The sequence below is a fragment of the Thermobia domestica genome, chromosome 3 (assembly GCF_964235325.1).
Source record: "Thermobia domestica chromosome 3, izTheDome1.hap1.1, whole genome shotgun sequence".
Classification (NCBI taxonomy): Eukaryota; Metazoa; Arthropoda; class Insecta; order Zygentoma; family Lepismatidae; genus Thermobia; species Thermobia domestica.
The window spans coordinates 307,117,897-307,145,071 of NC_137456.1; the positions used below are offsets into that span (position 1 = coordinate 307,117,897).

The window sequence follows — 27,175 nt, forward strand, 5'->3', positions numbered from 1 at the left end:
CCGTTTCCTCCCATTTTCTTCATTCCACCATTTCACTCATCTCTCATCATCACCGTCTCCCTTAGCCTAACCGGTATAACGTGGGATGTAAAACTTAAAGATTTCATTTCATTTTCATTTTCCAAGTATAGCGCCTTATGTTGGACTGTTTGTTGCCACTTTTGTAGCAGTTCCACGATTCCACATCGATATTACATCTTGTCCTTAGAGATAAAGAAGTCAGTCACAGTTGCTTCAACTTCCTGCTGGATAGTGAAGCACTGTAATTTCAGGAAGTCGGCCATTGACCAAAACAGGTAACAATTCTCCGAGGGAAAGTCTGGACTACATGACTGATGTGACTTCAGTTCGATACCATCCAGCTTCTGAATTTTGAGTTGTGGTTCTCAAGCCTAGTAAAACTTTGCGTTTTCCTGTTGTTGCAGGGCGGACTTTCGATTTATTAATGCAGGATATGTTTGGCCTAGTGGAGTATACATCCGCTCCAACTGTTTGGAATAAAGGTCGACATTAATGGTACGACCGTTATAAAGGAAACTGAAGTGAATTACACTTTCGTAGTTGCACCATATACAGAGCAGAACTTTATGCTCCAAACGGGCCTGTATGAAAACCGGTTCTGAAAGTTCGTCGTTACTCAACCAGCGTTTCTGCACATTCGGATTTCGAGAAAACGCCCATTTTTGCATCTGACAATCCGTTTCAGGAATTTTGCAGTCGTCGTCGGCACACATCTATCCTCCTCTACGTCTGCCTCGTACATGGGGCAAGTACTGATCTTTTTACCGAGTTCGTGAAAGTGACGCAATACAACGGATTGAGGCATGTCGAGTTGGAGTCTGCCACTATTTAACACGGAGTCTGCCACTTCGTCAGTAGTCAGTATTTTTCGTGGCAATAACGATAAGTACTTAACTTCGTGTACTCATGGATGGATTTCCCTCAATGGCGTGCCGTATGACAATAGAATCTGTTGTCCTGGGGAGGCCAGACCTTAACTGTCCTTGGACTTCCTTAAACCTGCACTAAACCGAAGAACTGCTGTGCTGTGGTTCCCTGCATCTTCCCCTTTCGCATGACAACTGTTTTCGGTTGCTGACGCAGTTCGAAATCATAAAGTAGCAGCTAATGTATCAGACGAAGTTAAGTACTTATCGTTATCGCCACTAAAAATACTGACGACTGACGAAGTGGCAAACTCCGTGTTAAATAGTCCGCTAACGGGTGCACCTCGTTTGCGCACAGTTTTCTCCCAAAGATCTACGATAATCTGTAGTTGATTGACAGCTGATCGAAAAGTATAAAATCGTGGTTTTGCGCACAGTTTTTAAATGCGACGTTGCCAAATCTCAATATAACCATGCTTAAGCAAATCCTGTAGTTGCGCACAGTTTCAATACTTTAGAGAATAAGGGTAAATATGAAAGATACGAAAGAAATATTCAGTTCTGCTGTTCAATGTTTATTACATTCAATTCTGCCGTATGGTACAATTTTTACAACTTTAGTCCTTGAAATTTGTGTCCTACAACTTTAAGATATTTCATTCTCTAAACTTCGCTGTGTGTGGAGTTTTGAAAGTACCTGTATGATTTCATGATTTATTCCCTCCTTTGAATTTCTTCTTTCCTTTGTGGTTTCGAATCACCTTTCCGTACCGAAGCGATCTTCAAACGTGTTTCATGCTGTATTTCAAGTAACACTGATACTACCTTATGGACATCAGGTGCACTAGAATAGAATTGGCTGTTGTAGTGACGGTGGAAAGATTCTGGTCCATTTGTTGTCCTAGGTGCTGGAGATGGTTCACAAGCCCACATCACTGGAGGGTACCTGATTGGTTACCGCCAGCCAATCCCGAGACAGCTACCCAAAGAGAACTACAAAAACGAACTTTTAATTAACGAGCTTCTGCCAAGTGAAAGTCGTTATTTAAAAGTTCATTTTTGTAGTTCTCTTTTGGAAGCTGTCACGGGATTGGCTGCCGCCAGCTGGCGGTAACCAATCAGGAACCACTTGCTGTCTCGCTATGTATTCTGTTAGATAAGTGAGTTAGTGTGTTTGAAGAAGCCAAGAAAGTAAGGTAGTTGGAGTTACTTAGGTAATTTAACGAAATTAGTTTATTTTATTTAATCAAATGAGTCCTGTCTTGTTTTGCAAAAAAAAAAAAAAAAAAAAAAAACTACAAAATATATTGTATATTAAGTTCAAAGAATGAATTGGCAACGTTGCATACCATTTTGTGCGCAAAAGCATTAAAATGATTATTTGTTTTGCTTCTTATCTGCATGGAATGATAAGCTGGAAGAAAGTGTGCGCAAAAGCATTGCACCCTCCGCTAACACATTACCTCTTCGGCCAGTTTACATTTACGGTCGATCATGGCGAATACACGTGCTTGCTATTTGAGCTGTGGAATATTACAAGATTTATTACTTTTCCTTGTAATAATAATAATAATAAGAATAAGAATAATAAATTACTTCACTTAACTCAGGGAATATTTTTAAATCAGCATCTTAGTTAATTTACCTTAAAATGCAGATTTAAAGGAACCCAACATATAATCAAAAATTTCACAAGTAAAATCTATTACGTAATTCACAAAGAAAGTAATATCCGAGGAACTCATTTACACAAGCGGTGAAGCTGTAATTATAATAATAAGGTAGAAACAACAAAAAATGTAAGCGTGGCTGTCATATAAGCATCCATAAGAAGATAACTGCACACATTATATATATTCCAACACCTAACAAACTTGTCGACGGTAAATTAACAAAATACTAACCTTGTACCTTTCAGCAGTAGTGACGAATGAATAATTTCTGCTCTTGAACTTCAATATTTCAGGTGTAATTCTCGAACGCGTTTCATTAGGATGTATTACGCTAAATTCTCAAGCTGTTACATATTCACATTTTATACATAATACTTCAATAGCATTCCTTACTTTTGAACTTAGATCTATCACAAGTCTTCAAATGGTAGTCAGACATTCTATGTCAATATCATTTATTTACTCCCTATATATCATATATAACCCTAAGTGCGCCTACGAATCAATAGGAGATTAAAATTTTCTATTTTAGTTTATCGATACCAGCCTCAAGTCTTTTCGATAATTCTTTGAAGCAGGGTGGATTGATTTAAATCAGTCTGATTTAAATCACGATTTAAATCACTTGATTTTTTAAATAAAAATCGTTGATTTAAATCAAATTCCGAAATGAATTAATTTAAAGTGAAAGTCAGTAAAATCCCGTTTCTCTTCTGTTATTTCGATTATGGAAAATAATAATCATAATACAATGAGACTCAAATGTATGTAAGCACAGTATGAAAACGAGTATCATGTAGGAAACGATCAGGGAAAATCCCGTTTGAACGGGTAAAGGGTGAACCCTGCTTTCTTTTCTTTGTAACACAGGGTTTTAAAATTTCTATTCAAACAGGAAAATCACCATGGACATTTAGGATGAAAACTCTTTTGTGTCCACGTCTATTTGTTTGTTTCCAGATAATAGGGGCGTATTTAGAGGGGTCCGATCCCCTCTCCGAAACAAAAAAAAAATTAGATTTTAAAATTTTGGGCGAAATTTATGTACTAAATACATAGAAGTTCCTCGGGATCGTAATACGACAAATTTTGGATGCGTTAAAATATCGAATAATACTTTTGATAAAGTTGATACTTGACCCCATTGCAGAACATGCCGCGATCTGCGATGTGATCGCAGAAAACTTGCCGCGCCTGTGCAGGAAAAATTGTCAGAAGAAATAAAATAGCCAACAGAAAAGTATAAAAACGTGCCTGCTATGTATAGATGACTTAAAATGCACGGACAACTAGCATTTGAACTGTTTTTCACGCCACATAAAGCATATTTTTAACAATCACAAGTGTTCCTTCTTCTGAAACTGATCATCTTGATTTTTTTTATTTTGAAATTCCTGCAGGGAATTCGTGTTATTATTCAGTTCAAAATCTCTTATCGTCGCGAATTATATCGAGGAATTTGAAGCTTGAAATATATAAAACGATAATTATGCCTGTTGTGCTGTATTATTGTGAAACATGGTCGCTTACGCTGAGGGAAGAACGCAGACTGAAAGTATTTGAGAATAAAATCCTGAAACGAATATTCGGAACCAAAACGGAAATGAGGAATGGCGAAAACTTCATGATGAGAAACTGCATAATTAATACCATTCACCAAACATTGTTAGGGACATCAAATCTTGGAGGCTCAGGTGGGCAGGACATGTAGCGAGAATGGAAGAAAGTAACACTTACAAATTTTTAACTGGAAGTCCAATCGGAAAACGACCATTAGGAACACTTAGGCGCAGATGGGAGGACAATATTAAGATGGATCTCGCAGAAATAAGAATACAAAATAGAAACTGAATTCAGTTGACTAAGGATAGAAGTCAGGAGAGCTTTTGTGAACATGGCATTGAACCTCCGGGTTATATAGGTCATAGAGTGAGTTGGTGCTAGCTAGTTCCAATTGTTTAAAAATATGCCCCTGCCAAATATCAGTAACTTTCGTGAAAAGAAAAGTGCCATGTTGATATACATTGCTGTACTTTTTCCTTAATGCTTAAGAAACATTGTTTGGGATTGAAATAGGTTAACGATTGGGAATTAATTCAAAACTAAAACCCAATACTTTCACTTAAATGACAATTAACATTTAATACTAACGCCTAATGTTTTTTCTTCAGTTCGCGACTTGTATTATACGAAGAAAAAGATTTGATTTAAATCAAAAAAATCGATTTAAATCAAAAAAATCAACAAAAATGATTTTTTTGAAAAAAATCATGATTTTTTTCCACCCTGCTTTGAAGCATGTGTTATCAAATCTTATATGTGATATAAATATCTAAACACTTTGAGAATTTAGCACACTACATCCCAATGAAAGGCGTTCAAGATTTACGCTTAAAATAGAAATTACTCATCATTACTGTTGAACATACAAGATTAGTATCGTGTTAATTTGTGTGTTCTATATGTTGAATGAATTTTGTGCCGCAGAGTAGAACCAACATGTTAAAACTTATGTTAGCTTAGGGTAAGTTAGTTTTGTTTAGGTTTGATATTCCTAGACCTACTCCCATCAAAGGTATTTTCAGGCTCAATCACTCAAATAGCACTCTCGGGTTCACTCGAGCAGACGGTTCCATCAATACAAAATTTATAGATAAAATACAATGCGAAACAGTTTTCGTGAAGGAATAAGGGTGAACATAACTAATTACTTTCAGTACACTGCATATCGAAATGAATTTTGATGATAGTGAAAGCATTGTATGTAAAACTGTGTTCTTCCACTATCCTCGTTCATGCGTATACCCCCGTCGCTGACGCGCCTGCTTCCTACGGAGGCAACACCTAGGTCTCCCGTGTTACGCTCCTATTCTAATTCGGTTAAATGGCATTCGTGTTTCTTATTTGCCACTTAGTACAAGTTCGTTCGTGTTTTATGCACTGTAGTTTCTATGCCAAACATCCACACTGCATTTATTTTGAGCCCTCCTGAAATCAATCTGCAAGTAGTAATTAAGCTCCTCTTTTAGTCATGCTCTGCTAAAAGAAATACGGTAATAGTATACATGAGAACCCCCTGATCAGCGTTTCTTCTGTGTTCTATTACCACTTCTACATGAAATACCATAAATTTTCTACGTAGTGCAATAGTAAGAAGTATCCATGTGCATAAGACATGCGGTATGCGTTAACTTCTCCCCCCGCACATATAGACAAAGATAAAGTACAAGGGCACTACACATGTAGATATAAAGTACAGGTACGTTCTTTTTTATTTTCGTATCAGTCGATAAATAAATAAAAGTCGCTTTGTTACCCCCTTTGTAAGTTCGTACATACTCAATGAATAATTCCTAAAAGTATGAGCGTCCTGCTCCTTCGGGAACTGATGCAGCTTCATGTATACTATATCCAGAAATACAAAGCACTAACCTATCCTGAAAATGTAAGAAGTGTCACAATTTGATGGAACCGTACCGTCTGCTGGAGTAATGTCAAACTCTCTCCTGCGTCTTTAATTTCCTGTTTCTTGTGTGTTTTCGCTTTTATGTCCCTGCTCTTCCCTCTAAGTTATGAAACAAATTCCCTCTTACAAGCATAGCCTACCTAGCAAAATGGCAATCCACAAATACATTAAGTCTACTTAATGCTGGATTTGTTTAGCGTCCCTTTTAGCAGCGAGGCTATATGGAATGTGGATCTACAGCTTAACACATGAGGCCCCTCCGGGAAACTAATCCGAATCTCCCAAGCAAACATCTACTTAATAATTTTGTTCAGAAAATACACATTTGTGGAAATTATGTTGCTGGGCTGTTCTCAGTCTGCACACGCTTGATTCTGGTGAACGCATGAATTCCGTTTACTCCCGCTAGTTTATAAAACCTGTTGTTATATTTCGGTTAGGATGCATTTGGTTCGATTTGTTGCGGTCTGTTAAGTATATGTTCTTTTTGGGTAAACATTACAATACACGCTCCAACCGCGCATTCATAAGTAAGACAGCTTTAAAAGAATATAGAAGAGTAGGGTAAGGTAGAGTAAGACAGATATAAGGAAGGTAGGGGTAGGAACGAGTTAGCTTACGGTTAGGTAAGTTTGGACCATTTTCATAAAATTAATAAAGTGTAATTTCTTGGTTCTGAGTAAGTATGCAAACTGGAGAGTGTATTGTAAAGTTAACCTTTAGTTTTAACTCTTGTACAGATTTTTAGTTGATTTTCCCAAGTACAACTTCATACAGTTGCTATTATAGTGTTTCAGGGCATATGGGTGTACATTTTCGTAAAATTAATTACATTTTCCCCGTACAATAAAGTGCAACTTAAAATTTATCTTCATGCAGTATTCCGTAGTACGAACCAGTTTTCAAATAAGAATTGACTAAAAAAAAGTTACCGGTATTAAAATTCTTATTGATCCCCATATAGCAAAGTTCTTTCTTACCTTTTGAAATCTCGCATTAATCTCCTTCGTGCAGGTGTGGACATATTTTCTTGATTTGGTTTCTACTAAACGTTTACAAACTTGGTTGAATTCAAGCCACTGCACACGATAGACCTCAAAGAAAGGTACTTAAGCGTTAAATTTTCAAATAAAACTATAGAATATTACAGTAATCCACATACAAACTTGAATGCAACACTTAACTCAATCACAAAGTACTTTTTAATCTTCAAACATATTTCGACAAAGTCAGAACACTTTCTGTCTTCGTCTGAACATCAGGCTAACAGCTGAGAAAATTTATTCCTCCATTCAGAAAGTTTTGTTTCCACAATAAAACTTAACAACCCTATGCACTTTCTTTATAAAATTATTCTTAATTTTATCAAAAGAACGACCAGTCCCAAAGTTCTGAGAACAAAAAAGAAATCAGAATTAGAGATTCACTTTATCTCTTTTTCTGCACTGCACTTCCGCTAACACAGCACCACACAACACACCAACTCACTTGCAATGCTCGTTTGCTATTCGCTGACTCTGTTCATGCCCGTGGTGAATGCTGAATACTTTTTCGCAGCTTCGCCCAGAGTATAAGCATTTCCAGTTCCTTCGCCACGTGTAGGTGTCCTTGAAGTTTTTCCTTCACTATTTTATTTTTTAATTGGTTCTTTCGATTTAAAAATATTTACTAGTTGTGCAGATTGTCGAGCTTTATGTCAAAGGAACAAATAGTTATTTTCTTCGGTATATATCACCTGTTTCTTATGTAATAACGCTTATACTATAAGTGACGTTACATTTTTCTCTCTTTCACGTCTATCTTGAAGATATTAGAACATCTACTTAAAATGATAATGGGTCATTCCATATGAAATCATCAAATTTGAAGCTGAAATGTGGCTCGTATGTTTTAAATTTTCTTCAAAATTTGCACATGTGTTATGATGCTCAAACATAACACACCTGTAAAATTTTACAGCTGTACTTCAAATGGAATTCGTGCAAGGGCGCCGATTCTAGGGGGCCCGGGCCCCCAAAACTGATGTGGGTACCCCTTATTTTATTTAAGAATATACAATATTTGGCATAATTTGAATGCAATTTATCTTAAAATCCTCATATATGCCTTCTGCATCTGAATGGGCCCCCAAATTTACAGAGAAATCGGCGCCCTTGGATTCCTGTAGGAGCCATTCAAAATTTAGTGGTTTTGTGCCAAAAAACATCTAAGTCCGCCCTCGATTTAAGTACTGAAACCAGTAGATCTCTGGAGATATTGAAGCTATTTGAAAATGATTTTCACTAAAATAATCTTAGAATTTGTAGCATTTAAAACATTGTAGTAATGAACTTCCCAAGTGGGGTTAAGCATATGAATTTCACCATCAAAGAGAAAAAAGAAGAAAAAATGTCAAAATTTGGCAATTATTTCTGAAAAAGGCCCACCCAACACCAACCTCAAATTTTCAAAATAAGTAGCTTAGATGTTCCTCTTTAACATATAAAAAATTAGGAGGGTGTTTTTTGGTATGTTCAAGAAAACCAAGTTATAACACAATGTAAGTTGAGGGCGGATTTAGGTACTTTTTGCACAAAACCCCCAAATTTCCAATGACTGTTTACAGTTTTCCACGCTGAAAATGTTTATAATTGTCAAGACTGAAGTGAGTTAATAAATGAATTATGTCAGAAATTTGAAACTTCAAGTACCATTGCTGAAAGAACTCAGATTTTGTCATTAATTCAAAAAAAAAAAAAAATTAGGATGACCCGGGACCCCATTCTACGCTTTGCATGGGAAACATTATTGCATCCGCCATACTTCACGGACATTGCACCGTGTGATTATCACCTGTTCTATTCCTTGGACCCCGTCCGATTATCACCTTAGAGGACGCCAGTTCAAATTCCTAGTAGAGGTGCAAAATGCAATTGATACTTTCTTCTCTTCACGACCCACCAATTTCTACCGCGATGGAATCCATGGTCTTTCAGAACGTGGGCAGAAGGTCGTAGATATTGATGGGGACTATTTTTGATCTTCCAGGTACGTCTTAAGAAACATATCGATGTTCAAAAATGGTGGGTGAAAAACCGACACAACTTTCTTGGTTACCTTTATATAAGAGTGACATAACATTATTGAGAACTAATTCTAGAAATCAAATAATTTGTTCTCTTGTGTGGAGATTTCTTAATATACAGTTTTTTTCCTACTACGTTTCTTATTATAGATTTATTGTATTTTTGCAACTGTAGACAATCTTAATAATAGGCAAGTGCTTCTTCTGTAAGAAAGATTTAACAGTTTAAAAACTAATCATTTATAAAATGTGTTAAGCATATTTTATTTTTTGCTCTTTTTCTTGCCGTTACCGTAAGTATAAAGAGGGAAAGGTGGTAATATATATTTAAAAAAAAAAAAAAAACGTGAATGGCAAATTGTTCATGATTCTCTCTCGAAAGCAATTTTGAAATCAGGTTCCTGCTCTGTTTCGCTCAGTACCATTGTAGTACGTAAGTCGAAGGACTTGTAGGAAAAACAACCCTTGTCGAAACAGATTTGGAGAGTTTCTCATACTGTGCACTAGAGAAAGCTCTTTTCATTCTTCAGAGAAATTTTGTGGTTTGACAAGTTATTTACCGAAAAGTACCTCAGCTGATATTAAAAATGGATATTTTTAATTAGCTTATAGAGAGACTTAATCATAAGGATTATATACTTGAAGGCAGACAAGATTGTATATATATATTAATCATCATCAGCTGCTAATATCTACCGTTTGTGGGAAGGTAAATCTTGGGCCGCACTGTGATCAGTTTCACAAACGACAGAATAAAGTCGCTTATAATTCAGGCACTATTAGTCCTATACTAATATAAGTATACATTTTTTGAAAGAGCATAAAATGACGAAAAACTTTTAGACGAAACATTTTTCCGAATTCGATCTTGTAAATAATCTGTGGCTATAAAACTGACGTCACGCGCAACCAATATTGAGTAAAAACGAAAATAACAAGAATACCATTATATTTAGCTCAAAAATGCACTAGAATTAAATCTTAGAAGACAATTAGAAAAACAAAATGAACAAAGTTTGGATGCTTTAGCTCCAATGGTTACGGAGTTATAGTGAATAATAGAAACGACTAAAATTACGCCTTTCTCCCCTCGCCCTCCCCGCCCATGAGGTATTTTTTCTGGCATCAGGCATTTTTGAAATAAGTGATGGGTATATATTCAAAAAATATCGGATGTCAAATTATTACATGATTTGCCCTTTAGAACTCAATTTTTAAGCCCCGATGCCTAGACTACAATGTTTGTAGTGTTGTTTTGTGCAAGACACATGTATCCCCAGATAGCACGAATACTTGCGGCAAATTTTTGCTTCGTTTAGTGAAGCAAACAATCTGAAAGTTTGCAAAGGCAAAATTTCTTAATATTTATTAAAAGCTTTCAATATGATCTGCAAATTTTCGCTGATTTGTAAAAATAAATTCACCACTGCAATTAACTTACATCTTTTTTGAAAATATAGCGTTGAAAGTTTGCCGTCGCAAACAGTTTGCAACTCTGTAAAAAACTTGTTTCGAAAAACTTGCTGAAAGCAAATATGTGATGATATTACCGAGTGCGCGCGCATCGTACCCAGAATTCACTGCGCTACATCAACTGTGACAAAACAAGCGGGAAGTGAGAATCGAGAAAAACCAATGCACCAGAGGACTCCAGAATAAACTCACTGGTCTCTTATCAGATGTTTTTATTGACCCAGGCAGCCTGACGTTATTTTGTGAATGTGTGTGAGAGTAAGTACAGGGATATGATCGTTGAGTAAGTAGATAAATTGCGATATCCTTTGTCTGTGCGTTTATCGTTCGTAAGTTTCTTATCTTTGACAAGTAGCTAAAGATGTTTAATGCTTGCCACTAAGAAAAGACGGATCCACATTATAAAATTTTTTATGTTTCATAAAGTTAGGTTTCACTTTATAAATTTGCAGCAAACATTACCTGATACATTTGCAGCAAACATGCTCTTGCGATCGTGAAAACACTTTCCGCAATGTTGCTGCAAACCTTTTAATATTTTCACCAAATTTATCAGCTCATTTTCGGAAATTTTGTCAAAGAAAATTTGCACAAAATATTTGCAGCAAAGTCCTGGCAAACTTTCTTGCTGTGCAGTCGCAAACATTTCGTTTGTATTGGCAGATGTTTTCATTTTCTGAGGCAACTTTGCTGCAAACTCAGCCAGCGTCAACTTCGTTATTTGCATTGAACTTTCGGCAAATTTTCTCATTTGAAAAGGCAAGTTTTTTGCAAACTTTTTAGTTTGCCTTTGCAAATTTTTAAACATTTTTAACAATTTTTCTGTGCTATCAGAGTCTGGTCGTCTAAGACGTATTGAACCTTTTGCACACGAGATGGCGTTAGTGTCCCAAATCTCAGTGTATATGAGTCGCAGCGGGTTAGACATAACGTGATTTGACAGTTGAAGCAAGTAGATGTGCAAAAACTGTTGGAATTATTATAATCAGACGTAATTTTTTGCATTGTAAAGATGAGAGAACTTGTCATAAAACTATGATACATTTTACACTTATTCTTTCGATAAGGACACTGGTGAAGGCCCGTGGAGAAATTCTGCTCCTTATGGGCAAGATACTGTGGAAATCATTGGTAACTGTATACAGTAAAATATCGCTATATCAGGTAAGCTCACTTTTGTCATCCGGGATGTGGACTTACAAAGTAAAACATGGAAATCAATATTTTAATTTTATCGAAATCTTTGTGTTTATTTCACACATATGAATTGATGAGCTTTGTTTTTTATCCTATCCACTTGTTACATTGTCCAGACAAGCCGGAAAAAAATAGTGATGTCTATATATGTGGATTATGTTGTATATCTCCTGTGTATAACTTCCGTGTTATATAAAACTGTGTATGTAACAAATTGTAACAAACTATAAAAACTTCATTCTTACTTATACTGATGAACGTATTTCTCTCAAACTGAGTTGAGTTGAGTTGTTTTGGAGTTTATCATGCCTTTCAGCAACGAGGCTATATAAGACGGGATCTACTGATTAAAGGAGCAGTTCGAGTTAAAAACAAGTTTGGTGCAATATAAAGAGTAGCAAAAAAATAAGAAACCCGTATTTTTTAAAATCTTGATAGGCCGTCTCGTTCAGCTTCTATAGGCATTTGTTTTTGATGAATCGCGAATGCTGACGCCACTTGTGGGCTACGCGAGGACACCTTATGTGAGTCAGCAACCACTCCTTGTACGCGGCTGATAAACCTTTAATAGTGCAGTGGATTTAATAGATTGTGTTTGGGTTCGTTAGCAGTCTTGCTTTGTGTTCAATTCTTGAGGAACGTTTTTGTTAGTTATTTTTCCTACAGCATTAGTGTAAAAAAGAGTAGAGAGAGAGCAATAATTACGTAGTGTTGTGCGAAGCAGTGTTTCTTCCAGACATGTTTTTGGTGGTGGCATTGTCTCCTGGAGCTCTGAGAGTGCCTCCTCCCCCGGAAAATACCAAAATAACACGTCTATAATATAAATATAATAGTACTGTGTAAAAATAATGTGCCTCTCCGAATACTAAGTGTGCTCTCCCCTGGAACGTTTTTTTTTTCTGAAAGAAACACTGGTGCGAAGTAGAAAACACATGTTAAAACAGTGTGTGCTATGTCTGTGAATTGAGGTAGAAATGCCTAAAACGTGCTGTTTTCAGTTGTAATTCTCGTGTAACTAAAACTGAGGACATAAAGTACCCTTTCTTTAACGTTTCCAAGTCGTGAGAAATCACCAAATCGATATAAATTATGGTTCAAGAAAATCAATAGGAAAATTTTTGTGCCAAATGAAAACACTCGTGTTTGTTCCAAACATTTTGAAGAGTCCGAGTTCGAACAGTCATGTTTACTGAAAGAAAAGCTAATGCCAGGAAAATTATTTACATGCAAATTAAGAAATAATGCTGTTCCAGGTATATTATTGAAAGGTTTAAAATCCGAGCCATTAAATAAGCGCCGATCTATGTCCAGTTAACAACGTAAAAATATCGTACAAGACGAAATTGACGGTTGTAGTCAAGACGAGGCATTAGAGGGTAATAATAACTGTGTCACTCATACCTGTGACGGCACTGCTTTAGAAATAAATCCGGCTCGTAGAACGAATCAGTGACGATGACAAGTGTTCCTCAGGGCATTGATTTCGTTTAATTTCTCTGTATCAAGTGATATGAATGATGAAACGGGTGACGAAAGTTGTTCCGCGGAGAGTGATGCGAATGAAACAAATTTAATCGGTGTTTTTCGTATTCTGACAAACTTTACAGATGTTATTTCACTTTTGCCACATATGTCGCGCTCCAGTACATATCTTGAAGCGCAAAATTATAGGGTCAGTGTTAAAAATTGCTACAAAAAGTGAAAATGAATACTTATGTTTGGGAATCGGAAGCATGATTAAAGAAAAGGTACTTAGGTGTTGTAGCAATCTCGTCCGCCATCTATTTACATGGTGTTGGTTTCGAAATTTTGGTTTCTTTTGTGAAACGCTGAACTTATGCTTTGTAGGGAAAACTACGTTTTATAATATTATAAGAACTTTTGTGCAGCCCACTATCACATATTATCATTTTCTACATGAAGATGACATTTCTAAGTCTTTGCAATCAGTTCTGGGAAAGGAAATCGCACTTTAGAACCACCATACCTTTCACAAACGAAATGCTTGGCACTGTGTATGGAAGCTGGTTTACCACGTATGACGTCATCACAAAATCTTTTTTCCTTTGTTGCTCGCTAACGACTGAACGTATCGCGATGAAACAAACACCATTCCTTTTATAATTTTCAACTCTACGAATGAAATTAATTTGTAAAAAGAATGCATTTCTAAGTCAAACTGCTCCTTTAACGTGGAACTCGAACCACATGAGCTCCCACCGTGAATCGAACCCGGGTCTCCCACACCAAAGGCGCGTACGCTAACCGCTTACCTATGGTCAGTTCTTTCAAACTGACCACAGATAGTACTTCTCCACGTTTCAATACTACCTCTTCCGTGGTATATAAACTGAGGACTTGGTAGTTTCCTTCAATTCGGTCTCTGGTATAGTCACCCGTATCTAGAAGACCAACTCCTAACCTTTCAGAGACAAACAACCGAGTCTGCAATGCTAACTCTGAACTCCACCTATCCTATGAAAAGTAACACTCTCAGTCAAGGGTGCCGATCCTGGGGGCCGCCTCCCCCCACAAAGTTCATGTGGGCCCCCCTAGTGTATTTATAAATATGCAATATTTGGCATAATTTGAATGCAATTTGTCTTAACATCCTCATATATATACCTTCTGCGTCTGAGTGCCCTCCCCCCCCAAATTTACAGAGAAATCGGCGCCCTGTTCCATGAATACACTACATTAAGCATTCTATATTTCCTAAATGTTCAATGAAAGACTAAACTCAAATACCAAACATAATTCTGTGTCCAGCAATTCATTTCAGGGAAAAGATTAAAATTACCAATACGCGATTGGTAAAGTAGTATGTCTTTATGGTACTGACTATTGTAGTTAAGCTCTACCTTAATCCCTATAACAGGATTAAGGTAGGGATTAAGGCATATCCTCAATACATTATTAAAAGCAACAACCTAAAGATGGTTCAATCACTTTCGTTTTGGTAATTCCAATGTCCAAGCTGCTCCTCGCAGTGGGCGACCAATCAGAGCAAAAGTGGATGGTATTTTGACAAATGTCGAGCAAAACTGACAAGCAAGTAGTCATGATATCACCAATTTTTGAACTAAACATTCATCACCAATGTTAAACCATAACCATTTGGAGATAGAACAAGGAACTCGATATTTGGTGCCACATCATCTGACTCGATCGAATTTCTACCTGCAAATCTCTACTGAAATGTAACGAACTCAAACCATTTCTGAAACGATAGATCACGAATGATGAAAAGTGGATAACCTACGACAATAATACGCAAAAAAGATCATGGTTGAATCAAGAACCTCTACAGTCTGTGGCAAAACCGACACTAACGCCCAGGAAGGTTAGGCCTATGTGTTCGGCTGCTACCACTGGGCAGAGCTATATACTTGGCCCTGTACTGTTGACAATTAGCACCAGTGTACCTGGCAATTCAAAAGAAATTACCGAAACTAGTCAACAGAAAGGGTTCGCATACTACGTCAGACCACATAGAGCTTTAGTATCCCATCAGAAATTGAGAAAACTTCGCTCCAGTCAAATTAAACAAAAAGAAAGATCTAAATTCACCATTCCCCCCAAATTTACTATTTTCTCCCGAAATTTACAATCTCTCCAAATTTACTATTCTGCCCCAAAATTTACTATTTTCTCTCGAAATTTACCATTCTTCCCCCAAATTTACTATTTTACCCCAAATTTATTATTCTAGCCCCAAATTTACTATTATGCCCCCAAATCTACTATTCTGTCCCCAAATTTGCCTTTCTCCTCCTAAATTTACCATCTTTCTATCAGATTTACCATTCTACTCTGAAAATTTCTTCCCCCCCCCCTTCAAATTCATTATTGTTCCGCCTCCCAAAATTTACTATCCACCAGTTCGAATGTACTATTATTTTCAGTGAAAGATTACGTCATCCATTCATGAATAATCTCATCGGTGCACTATACGCTCTAAAACATGCCTGTAGGCACCCGTGATTAGTTCTTTGAAAACGTCACCATAAGAAGTAAATGATGGAAGTAATATTTTATAATTTTAATGTTGTTAACCAAACTCTGTGTTTATTTCTTCCACCTGCATTTGTTTTGTTTTATTTATCAACTCAATTTGTCAAATCATTCAGATAACCATGAAGAGAATAGCATTATAGTCTACAAATGTGAATTATATCGTTTGTGTTCATTGTATAACGTCTACTTCATGTAATAATGTGTAGGTATCGAGTTATAATAAACTGTAATAGCTTCCTAGTTACGTAATGTAGATGAACGTATTTCTCTCAAATTGACATTTTTCTGCACACTTAGAGATTTTGGATTTCAGATAACAGAGGTAGTTCTTTTCCATGGTTTCAGTACTATTTCTTCCGTTGTATATAGACTGAAGACTTCCTACTCTAACATTCGGTCTTTAATATCGTCACCTTGTTGGTAGTAGATCGATATCATAAATCTTTCAGAGTCAATCCAAAATTCTGAAATCAACCTTTCCTATGAGAAGTAACACCGTATGAAAAGTGCCATCTATCCATACGTAAGTTTCTTGGGGCTGCGGTGGCTCAGTGGTACAACGTTCACCTCTACTGCATAGGATCCTGGGTTCGATCCCAGCTCACGCCTAGTGAACTTTGTGGTAGACGAGCACCGTGTGCGGGGGTTTTCTCGGGGTTCTTCCGTTTCTTCCCACTTTCTTCCTTCCATCATTTCTCATCATCATCGACTCTTTTAGCCTAGTCGGCATAATTGTGGGACGTAAGACTTAAAGATTTCATTTCATCTTCATATGCCTGTGTCAAACAACTTATTTAATCAAGAGACTTTAAGATTAAAAATGCTGGATTGATTAAGAAAGTGTATTTTTGTAGCACTGAAGGTCGTAGTATTAAAGCTCTACCTTCATTCTTATGGCAGCATTATTAAGGTATGTCATCAGTTCCATGGTATCAAAGCATGATAATAAGTATTCAAAACCATTTTTAGAAAATCCACATTTCTCTAAAGACAAGATTTATGAATATTCAAATTGTTTGAGTGCTTACAAAGCAGAGATGGCAATTTTTATCGGGCTCGTGCTCACTAATCCCAAGTTTAGCAGCACTTGGTTTGGCTCTACGCTGGTTAACGGTCGACATATTGGTTAATTGCAAAAGTAAAGTTGAAATATACGTTGACGCACTTAAGTAACATGGGGAATTTTTCATTTCCAATTATACTTCCTACATACAAGGTGTTTGAAAAAGAACTCCCTAGTTTTAAGAATAAATTTAATTGGGAAATGAATGAAAACTTACATCAATGAGTACATATCATGAAAGAGAATCACTTCAAGTTTTGTTTAATGTTCGTAGACTTCAACGTGGGATCCATTTGTGGCCCTGCACACGTCGAGACGATATTCCACTTCTCGCCACGTATTCACCAACATTTCAGCTGTAACTGTCCCAACCGCCGCGACGATTCTTTCCCGTAAATGATTGATATCTCTGATTTTTTCACTGTACACAACATTTTTTATGTGGCCCCCAAAGAAAAAGTAGATAGGGGTTAAGTCTGGGCTTCGTGGTGGCCAAGATATTGGGACATCCCTGCCTATCCACCTTCCTGGAAAGTGAGTGTTAAGAGCCGCACGCACATGGTTACTGTAATGAGGTGGGGCGCCATATTGTTGGAAAAACACAAGTCCCTTTTCCGCCTCAATATCTTCCATTTGGGAAAAGACGTACTCTGTCAGCATGTCATAGTAAACGTCCCCGTTTATTGTTTTTTCTACAAAAATGAAAGGGCCAATCACACGATCTTCCATCAAACCGCACCAAACATTAAGTTTGAGAGAGTCACGTTGATGCTGAATAACTTCATGTGGATGCTCTGCCTCCCAAATTCTGCAGTTATGACGATTAACTGTTCCACTGACATGAAATGTAGCCTCATCAGAAAATAGGATCTTTTTTTAAAATGGGCATCATCATCAATTCTGTGTAGAAAGTCAGCAGCAAACTCATACATTTCGATTTTATCAGTAGGTTTAATTTCATGTAACGTTGCAATTTGTAGGCGCTCAACTTAAGTCTTTTACGCACAACATCATACACAGTACCTTTAGGCACTCCTAATTGTAGACTACGTCTGGCCAATGACTTCTTCGGGCTCCGAACACAAGAAACACGGATCTGTTTAACAACACCTTCAGAAGTTCTCGATCTACATGGTGATTTTGCTTTTAAAACAGTACCGGTTTCCTTGATAGACTTTAGTCAATAACGGATAGTTTTAGCTGTAGGTGGTTCACCACCATACTGATGTCTAAAATTACGTTGCACTGTTATAACTGACTCAGTTTTCATAAGCCAAATAACACACTGCGCTTTCTGTTGCGGAGTACACATTGTTGCTGAGTTGCTCTGCACTGCACGCCTGCCTGGACTGAACTGAGGAAACAGAGGAAAAGAATAGCAGTGGCACTAGTGCCGTCTCAAGGTCAAGCAGACCTGCCAACTGCAGTGGAGCCAAACTTGAAGAGTTGATGAATCAAACACCACAAACTAGAATAGTGTATGTCACTTTGTACAGATTCTAGGACACATTAAAACTAGGGAGTTCTTTTTCAAACATACTGTATACGCTTTTAATAATTTTTTTGTTGGTTTCTCTCCTAATACTATTAAGTATGCCAAATTTCAATTGTCCACGTCAACCTGAAATGCCCGTGATTTTGTGTCAATGAGTCAGTTCATGAAGCTTTAACACATTAGAGATGTCCTTAAAAAATAAATTCACCCAGGTATGTATTATTTAACAACCACTGTCCGTATAGGAGGTGAAAGAGAAATGATAAAAGACAATCAATTGAAAACTCGGAGAAAACTCACATAGGTTATGCTGCTCATTAGAATCTCATATGATGAAGAATCGAACTGGAAGCATTTCTCTGGATAAGGATTTTAACATCCCTTTCAGAAGCGAAACCATATGATACAAGGATCTAAAGCAGGGGCGTAAATAAGGGGCCCGCAGACCCCGCATTGCAGGGGGCTCCAAGCCATCAAGGGGCCCCAAATCGTGAAGTGGGACGTAGAGATGGGCCCCACTCCACGCTGTCCCCCAAGGGGCCCCCAAGCCTTTAGTTACGCCATTGATCTAGAGCTTAACATGGTATACGCCCGGACCACGTAAGCTCGCGCCGGGAATCGAATATGGGACATTTGCATTAGAGGTCATCATTTTACTACTACTGCAGCCTTCTCCTAACGTTTTAGACAGTTTCATAAAATCTTGTTATGATATTCTCGTAGAACAGCAAATTAATTATCTCGGAGGAAAGTAAAACCATCAGAGTTGATAGACGTTTCATGAAACTACTGTAAATACTTTTATTAATGGAAAGTAACTTCTTACCTTGGAGGTGCCATCATGAGACGTCCAGAGTTCGATCTGGAGCTAATGAATTCTCTGAGGCAGTCCATTTCATCTCTGCCTTTTCCATCTTTTAGATGAGAACATATTACGGTAACTAACAACATGACGTCATTGAACGCAAAGATCGATAGAAGTTTGGTCTGTCATTCGGAATATTCCATGATAAACTCTGTGTACCTTCTAACTTGAATGAAATATACTCTTAAGTCACCGGCAATAAAGTAATTAAAATATTTACTTGCATTTTCTTCCTAAAGTTACAACAAATATATCAATTGGGAAAAAATGGATTAACTCTGTAATAATTTGAGCGAGAATCACACTGGTAGTTTTAGGATTCGTGAACGAGAAGTACGATAAACAAAACTGTGCCCAGGGCCGTAAATTGTGGGGGGCAGGAGGGGCAACTGCTCCCCCAGAGAAGCTCCCAGCCGTTCGAGGGGGTCCATTTTGAGACAAAATTTTCTTACTCCATATACGAGACGAACATGAAATTATAAATGAAGCATCAAACAGGTTCACTACATTACATAAACAAAACAGCACACAAAAGGTCAATAAAACAAAAGTGAGTCGTGGGTCCATTTCAGCAAAAAATGTCTACTATTAGAGGCCCTAGAAATAATATTTACTCGTATGGCTTTGAGATTTGTCAATATTGTCCCCTTAATTAATTTGTCATGTATAGAACCGACCCAGGGGCGTAACTCACGACCCGACAGACCTTGCCGTCCGGGAGGGTACACAGGCTCCGGGGAGCCCATAAAGAGTAAGAGAAAGATGGAAAGAGGGGCCAAAAATTAGAAAAACAACTTTTCTAGGGGGGGGGGGCAAATACGCGTGTTAATGCTTTCCCCCCAGAAAAAATTCTAAGTTACTGCGCTGATTGTGCCCTTGTATATTTATACAGAATGGAAATCAATACACAGTTTCACAATGTCCTATATATTACAGTATCGTTACCAAATAACTTCACTAAAGTACACTCATGTCCAAAATGATTGTCGCATATCTATAAATGTCTTCTTTGTATAATTTGTTAATGACTTTGGGGTAATTTTAACACTGATACTATATGTATGATCGAGAAATATATATTTGTGGTAAATTTCATAGGAAAAGAGTTATAAATAGAAAATTAGAATGAGTAAAACAAAATGTTGCTAAATGGACAAGAAAGTTTTATTTTCGTTTTTTTTTTGGGGGGGGAGGTTCTTATTTACTGCTCTATTGACATGAAATGTTCCACATGCATGTCTTTGCTGATTATACACGTACTAACATTATAAGAAATATCGGGGAATTCGTTATCAAATTATATTCCTACAACAACATATTTACAGACAGCAACAATAATTTTGGATGAGTGTACAATTTACTGCAAAAGCAAAGAAAAATGAGAGCTTTAAGTTTTACGTCCCACGATTATGCTGGCTAGGTTAAAGGAGATGATGAAAAATTTAAGGAACTGGTAGAATGATGAAAGTGGGAGGAAACGGGAGAATCCCGAGAAACCCATGTACAGAGTGTTTGTCCATCCCAAAGCTCACTCCTCACGAGCTGGGATCGAACCAAGGACCCCACGCACCAGAGGTGAACATTCTATCACTGAGTCACCGTGGCCCCCAAAAGCAAAGAAAGTAGACTACAAAAATAAAGCCACAATTGTTCATGTTGAATTTCAGTAATTTAGAATTTCCTGATTTTTCGTTCATCCACGGATAATTTTATAATAAAATTTAGTGGTGGATTTCTCTTCCAGTAGATAACGTATAATACTATTTTTTCTAGCAATTCTATATGTAGTATATGTATTCTACGTTTCTATATACATGACGTCTATATACATGACGTATATATTCTACGTATATATATGACGTTTTGCATTAATTTAATAATACAGCATTATTGACACAAGAACATTTTTGAATATTAATTTGTGTATAGGATCCTTTTAAAGAACCATTCTTCTTCTTCTTCTTTTGCCCTGCAGCCAATTATGGGCTAGGGCAGCCTTAACAACGTCTCACCATTGGATCCTGTCCCTAGCTTTGTCTTTCCGTCTTCAAACGCCTATTAGACACAGGTTTTCCCCCTCGTCTTCTACCCATCTTCTCTTGGGTTGTCCCCCCGTTCTCTTTCTTCCGATAATGGTTTCGCTGATTATCTCGTTCATTCCTATGACGTGCCCTATTCACCAGATTTTGCGTCACTTTACTATTCGTACTATGTTTCCATTGTTAACACAAAACTAATAATGCCTCTATATTGTCAATTTCTTTTGCATTTCTTAAAAAAGTATATGGTACAGTTCGCGGCATCGAAAATGTTACAAAAAGTTTTTCCAAATTACTGTACTAACAAATTCTTGCGCCGTGTGCTTATGCACTCAGAAACGCACATCTCGATCAACTATGTGCTTCTGGTATTCAATTCCACTCCTCTTACTCTTACTCCACTCCTTGTTTAAACCAGTCTATGCGACACTTTCCATTCAGACAAAAAAGGAACCAAGTTTACAAGCTTTACAGTTCTAAAACCATCTCTTTCATTCGTTTGTTCTTAAATGCTTTTGTAGAGCTACAATTTAAAAAGTCACAAAATGTTCCCATAGCTTCATAAATGCCTTTATTTGCATTCTTTCCTTTCTTCACAGACTGCATATCGCATCAAGCTAGGAAGATGCTCCTTGTGAAAACTATAGAAATTGTCAATCACGGCAGAAGGATTTGTGCTTCCCAAATTCCACAATGTGGGCGCAGAGCTCTAAAAATTGCTGCTGACAGAAATGAGTGTTATTCAAATTTAATCATTCGGTATTCGCCGCTTCATGATTACTAACCACAAAGACAACAGATGAAAATCGTGTAACGTGCAAACTTACTAGAACAAAAATGGCGGACATTTAAAAAGTTGCGTACTTTATATGACACCTTATATTATAATATTATGTGAGATTTGAAGAATTTATTAAGTAATTGTACGTGAGAGCGTTGCCCATGTTTTCTTTTTAGTCGTGCATAGATTTTTTTTAAAAAGTACTTTCCTTGAAAACGATATATATATATATATATATATATATATATATATATATATATATATATATATATATATATATATATATATATATATATCGGGTGTTCTAAAAATGGCGCCCACGGACCGCAAAGCATGTTTCCTTGAGGCTAAAATAAAGCGAAAATGTTATATGACGGTTTGCACTCCGGGGTCTCTTTCAGCCGCTATGGGGAATCAAAATTTCACAATATGGCTACGTCGCAGATTAACTTGGAACCATTAGCATCATTCTACAAATAGGTCAGGCAGTTAAATCGATTGCTACACTAATAAGTGATACTAGTATCATTCTATATCGACTTTAGCTATCATCTGGAAAGAACCGATGCAACTATTTGATAGATTAGTAGATCTACACCATGGTTTTTTTTATTTCCGACGTTGCCACATAGTGCAATTCGTGTCTTCAGACAAAGAACCCGAAAAGTATATATATATATAGTGTGTGTGTGTGTGTGTACAAAGTGACATACACTATTCTGGTTTGTGGTGTTTGATACATCAACTCTCCAAGTTTGGCTCCCCTGCAGTTGGCACGTCTGATTGACCTTGAGACGGCACCAGTGCGACAGACAAAGGATATAGGAGCGGATGTTATATCCTTTGTCTGTGACAGTAGTAGGAAATGGATCGATCTGGGCCAGTTTTAGCCAACTCACAAGCCACTGGGAAATTGACCACCGTGCACCGTGAGCCCACGGTCTTTTACGACCTCCATTTTAGGGGTGAATTTGTTCCCTTTTATGAGCACTTTTTAGGGGGTGACCTCGTTCTCTTTTATGACCTCCATTTTAGGGGGTGTACTCGTTCCCTTTTACGAGCACATTTTCCAACCCCTATGAACAAACAGCAGAACATCAGACTACGTAACATAACGAACATACAGAAGAGCAAATTGAACTCGTTCCCTTTTACGAGCACATTTTAGGGGGTGAACTCGTTCCCTTTTTCAACCCCTATTTTAACATAGCAGAAATTACATAGCACAGCTAATAAAAGAACATGGTTTATTTCAGAAATTACACTGAGACTACGTAACACACAGCAGAACAGATAACAGATAAGAATATGAAACATAGAAGGAGTGTGTACCCTTATTTAACATAGCAGAAAGTACACTGAGACTATGAACAGAGATAATACATAAGAATACGTAACATAGCAAGGGTGTATTCATTCCCTTTTCCAACCCCTATTTTAACATAGCAGATAGCACAGTTAATAAAAGAGCATGGCATATTTTCCAACCCTTATTTTAACATAGCAGAAAGTACACTAAGACTATGAACAGAGATAATACATAAGAATACGTAACATAGCAAGGGTGTATTCATTCCCTTTTCCAACCCCTATTTTAACATAGCAGATAGCACAGTTAATAAAAGAGCATGGCATATTTTCCAACCCTTATTTTAACATAGCAGAAAGTACACTGAGACAATGAACACACAGCACAACAGATAATACATAGCACAGCTAATAAAAGAGCATGGAGTATTTTCCAACCCCTATTTTAAGATAACAGAAATTACGAACACATAGAAGAGCAGATAACACATAACATAGCAAGGGTGAACTCGTTCTCTTTTATGAGCATATTTTCCAACCCCTATTTCAACATGACAGAGACTACGAAACATGGCGGACATAGCACAGGGGGTGTATTCATTTTCTCCACCCCTAATTGAACATAGCAGAAATTACACTGAGAGTACGTAACACACAAAAACCTCCATTTCAAGGGTGAACTCGTTCCTTTTTCAACCTGGGTTCAATAGTTTATGTGGCATACGCCATTTCTATGACACCTAAAACGAAGCAACGTATTGAGATGGTATTTCCACATTTAGCAATAGGTCATCAGGTACTACAAGTTCCAAAATTAGTGGTCATCGAGGTCAAAGGTCAACATACTTAAAACCCAATAACTCTTAAATGGATCCACATATTGAGGTGCTGTTCCCACATTTAGTAATCGGTCACCAAAGACCACATGTCTCAAAAGTGTCAACCATCGAGGTCAAAGGTCAACATACTTAAAACCTAATAACTCGAAAACAGAGCCACATTTAGTAATTGGTCACCAACTACTACAAGTTTCAAAATAATGACCATCGAGGTCAAAGGTCAATCTCGTAAATGAAACCATATATTGAGATAACGTTGTGTGATCTATTCAATTTTGTACAAAGCAGAAAAAAAGTGAAGAAGGAATAAATTTGAGAACATAATTTTAACTAGCGCAGAATTTCTGTACCTTTTTAGGCTATTCAAAAGAAAGCAAAGATATGCCATATTAACTAGCTGAGAATTATTTAAGCAAAACGAAGAAAGCGAACATGGACCATTTTACTCAAATTTGGATGGAGTATTTATATTTGTATGAACCAGAAAAAAATTAAGAAGGTCCGTTTTGACTAGTTCAATATTTCTGTACAATTTTGTACTACCCAAATAATCACAAGAAAATCAAAGAAGGGTCATTTTAACTAGATCCGCATTTTATACCTTTTTGTGCTATTCAAATAATAGAGGGAACAAATTCCAGTGGTTTATTTTATTTTTGTACCAATCAGAAGAAAAGCAAAGATATGCCATTCTCAGACTTTTATACCATTATTCAAATAAACGAAGGAATACCAGAAAAAAATAAGTGAAGAATGAATAAAATTTAGGTGGATTATTTTCTTTTGTACCAACTGGAAAAGAGAAAAAGAGCTACTTTAACTAGCTCATTATGTACTGTTTAAGGAAACGAAAATTGACCATTATGTAACTTTTGAACTCAAATAAACAATGAAGTATTTAGTTTTGTACGAACCAGAAAAATTTGATTGGATTATTTCCTTAGGTACCAACTGGAAAAAGTGAAGGGCCATTATTCAAATAAACGAAGGAATACCAGAAAAAAAATAAGTGAAGAATGAATAAAATTTAGGTGGATTATTTTCTTTTGTACCAACTGGAAAAGAGAAAAAGAGCTACTTTAACTAGCTCATTATGTACTGTTTAAGGAAACGAAAATTGACCATTATGTAACTTTTGAACTACTGAAATGTTCTATTTTTGTATCAATCAGAAAAACCCGAAGAAGGATAATTTTAACAAGTTGATAATTTCTGTAACGAAAGAATAACTACGATGTTCTATTTTTTATACCAACGAGAAAAAAAATGAACTAGCTGAATATACGAAATAATAAATTTAAGTGACCTATTCAATTTTGTACCAATGAGAAATGGCTCAGCAAAAGGCGAAGAAGGACTATTTTATATAATTTTACTACTCAAATAAACAATGAAGTATTTAGTTTTGTACCACCAAGAAAAAAAATTGCACCATTTTGGAGTATTCAAATAAACAAAGGAATAAATTTGAGTGACTTATAATTTGTGTCAACTCTAAAATCAATTAAACGAAGTAATGCATTTGAGCTAACTAACTGAGAATTCTGTACCTTTTTGTACTATTTAAATAAACGATGGGGTAAATTTGAGTGACCTGTTTTTTATACTAACTAGAAAAATCGAAGAAGGTACCTTTATACTAGCTCAATGAACGAAAGAACAAATTTGGGTGTTCTACTTTTTTATACCAAACAAGGAAGAACCATTTTAACTTGCTGAGTATTTTATACCATTTTGTATTACTCAAATAAACGAAAGAAAAAGCGAAAAAAGACCTTTTTAACTAGCGCAGAATTTCTGTAACAAGAAGAAAAGCAAAGATATGCCATATTAACTATTTAAACAAAACGAAGGGATAAATTTAAGTGATCTATTCCATTTTGTACCAAGGAGAAATGCCATTTTTATCTAACTTAGAATTTCTAGTGCATGTTGTATTATTTAAACAAAACGAAGGGCTAAATTTGAGAAAGCCAACATGAACCATTTTACTCAAACTTGGATGAAGTATTTAGCTTTGTATGAACCAGAAAAAAAAGTAAAGAAGAACCATTTTAACTAACTCACATCTTTATACCATTTTGTACCAATCAGAAGAAAATCAAAGAAGGGTCATTTTAACTAGCCAAGCAGAAAAAAGGAAAGAATTAACACTTTGTACTAACCAGAAAAGGAGAAGAAGGATCAGCATTCTATACTTTTCGTGCCATTTATTGAGGTGTCCTATTTCCTTTTGTACCAACGAGAACCACTTTTAACTGGCTTAGAATTTTATGCCTTTTTGTAAAATTTGTATCAAATCGAAAAAAGCAAGGAAATACCATTTTAAATAGCTCAGCATGTTATAGCTTTTTGTGTTTTTGGTCTACCTAATTTCTTGGCCATGTTGTACTATTTAAACAAACAAAGGAATAAATTTGTGTGACCTATTCACTTTTATAGCAAGCAGAAAAAGGAAAGAATAAATTTGAGTGGCTTAAGCAAAGAAGATTAATGGTAACTAGCCTTTTTGTGCTATTAAATTTGAGTGACCTATTGAAGAATGAATAAATTTTGTTTGCAATTAAAAAAAAGGAGGTCTATTTTATGTATATTTTGTACTACTCAAATAAACAAAGAAATACCATATTCTGCTACTCAAACAAACGAGGGAATAAGCTCAGAATTTCTATACCTTTTTGTGTTATTCAAATAAACGAAGGAATAAATTTGTGTGACTTATACCAACCATGAAGGTTCATTATAACAAGCTCGGTATTTTTATACAATTTTGTATTGCTCTATTTCATTTTAGTAACAATCAGAAGAAAACAGCTCAGAATTTTATACCTTTGTGGTGTTACATTTTGTATATGTTTGTGTCATCCAGAGAACAATTTAAATTTACTCTCCCGTCACTAAGTAAGGCTTATAAAATATTTCAACGTAAGATTTAACAAACCAGAGTTGCGTCATAATTGTGTAGAACAGACTCCATAGCAATTTGCGTAACATCATGCATGGTCATT

At 36.4% G+C, this 27,175-nt stretch overlaps 1 protein-coding gene across 1 annotated transcript in view; it reads right to left on the reverse strand.

The window, feature by feature from the left end:
- The window catches only part of LOC145682276 (ubiquitin-conjugating enzyme E2-17 kDa-like), a 67,019-nt gene extending 47,733 nt beyond the window's left edge, over nt 1-19,286 (reverse strand). The window contains exons 1-3 of the mRNA XM_081753855.1: nt 19,162-19,286; nt 14,034-14,182; nt 7,007-7,134 (exon numbers count right to left, since the gene is read on the reverse strand). Coding sequence (XP_081609981.1) covers nt 7,007-7,134; nt 14,034-14,182; nt 19,162-19,286 — 402 coding nt within the window. The remainder of the gene's footprint in view (nt 1-7,006; nt 7,135-14,033; nt 14,183-19,161) is intronic.
- Between the last annotated feature and the right edge of the window lie 7,889 nt (nt 19,287-27,175).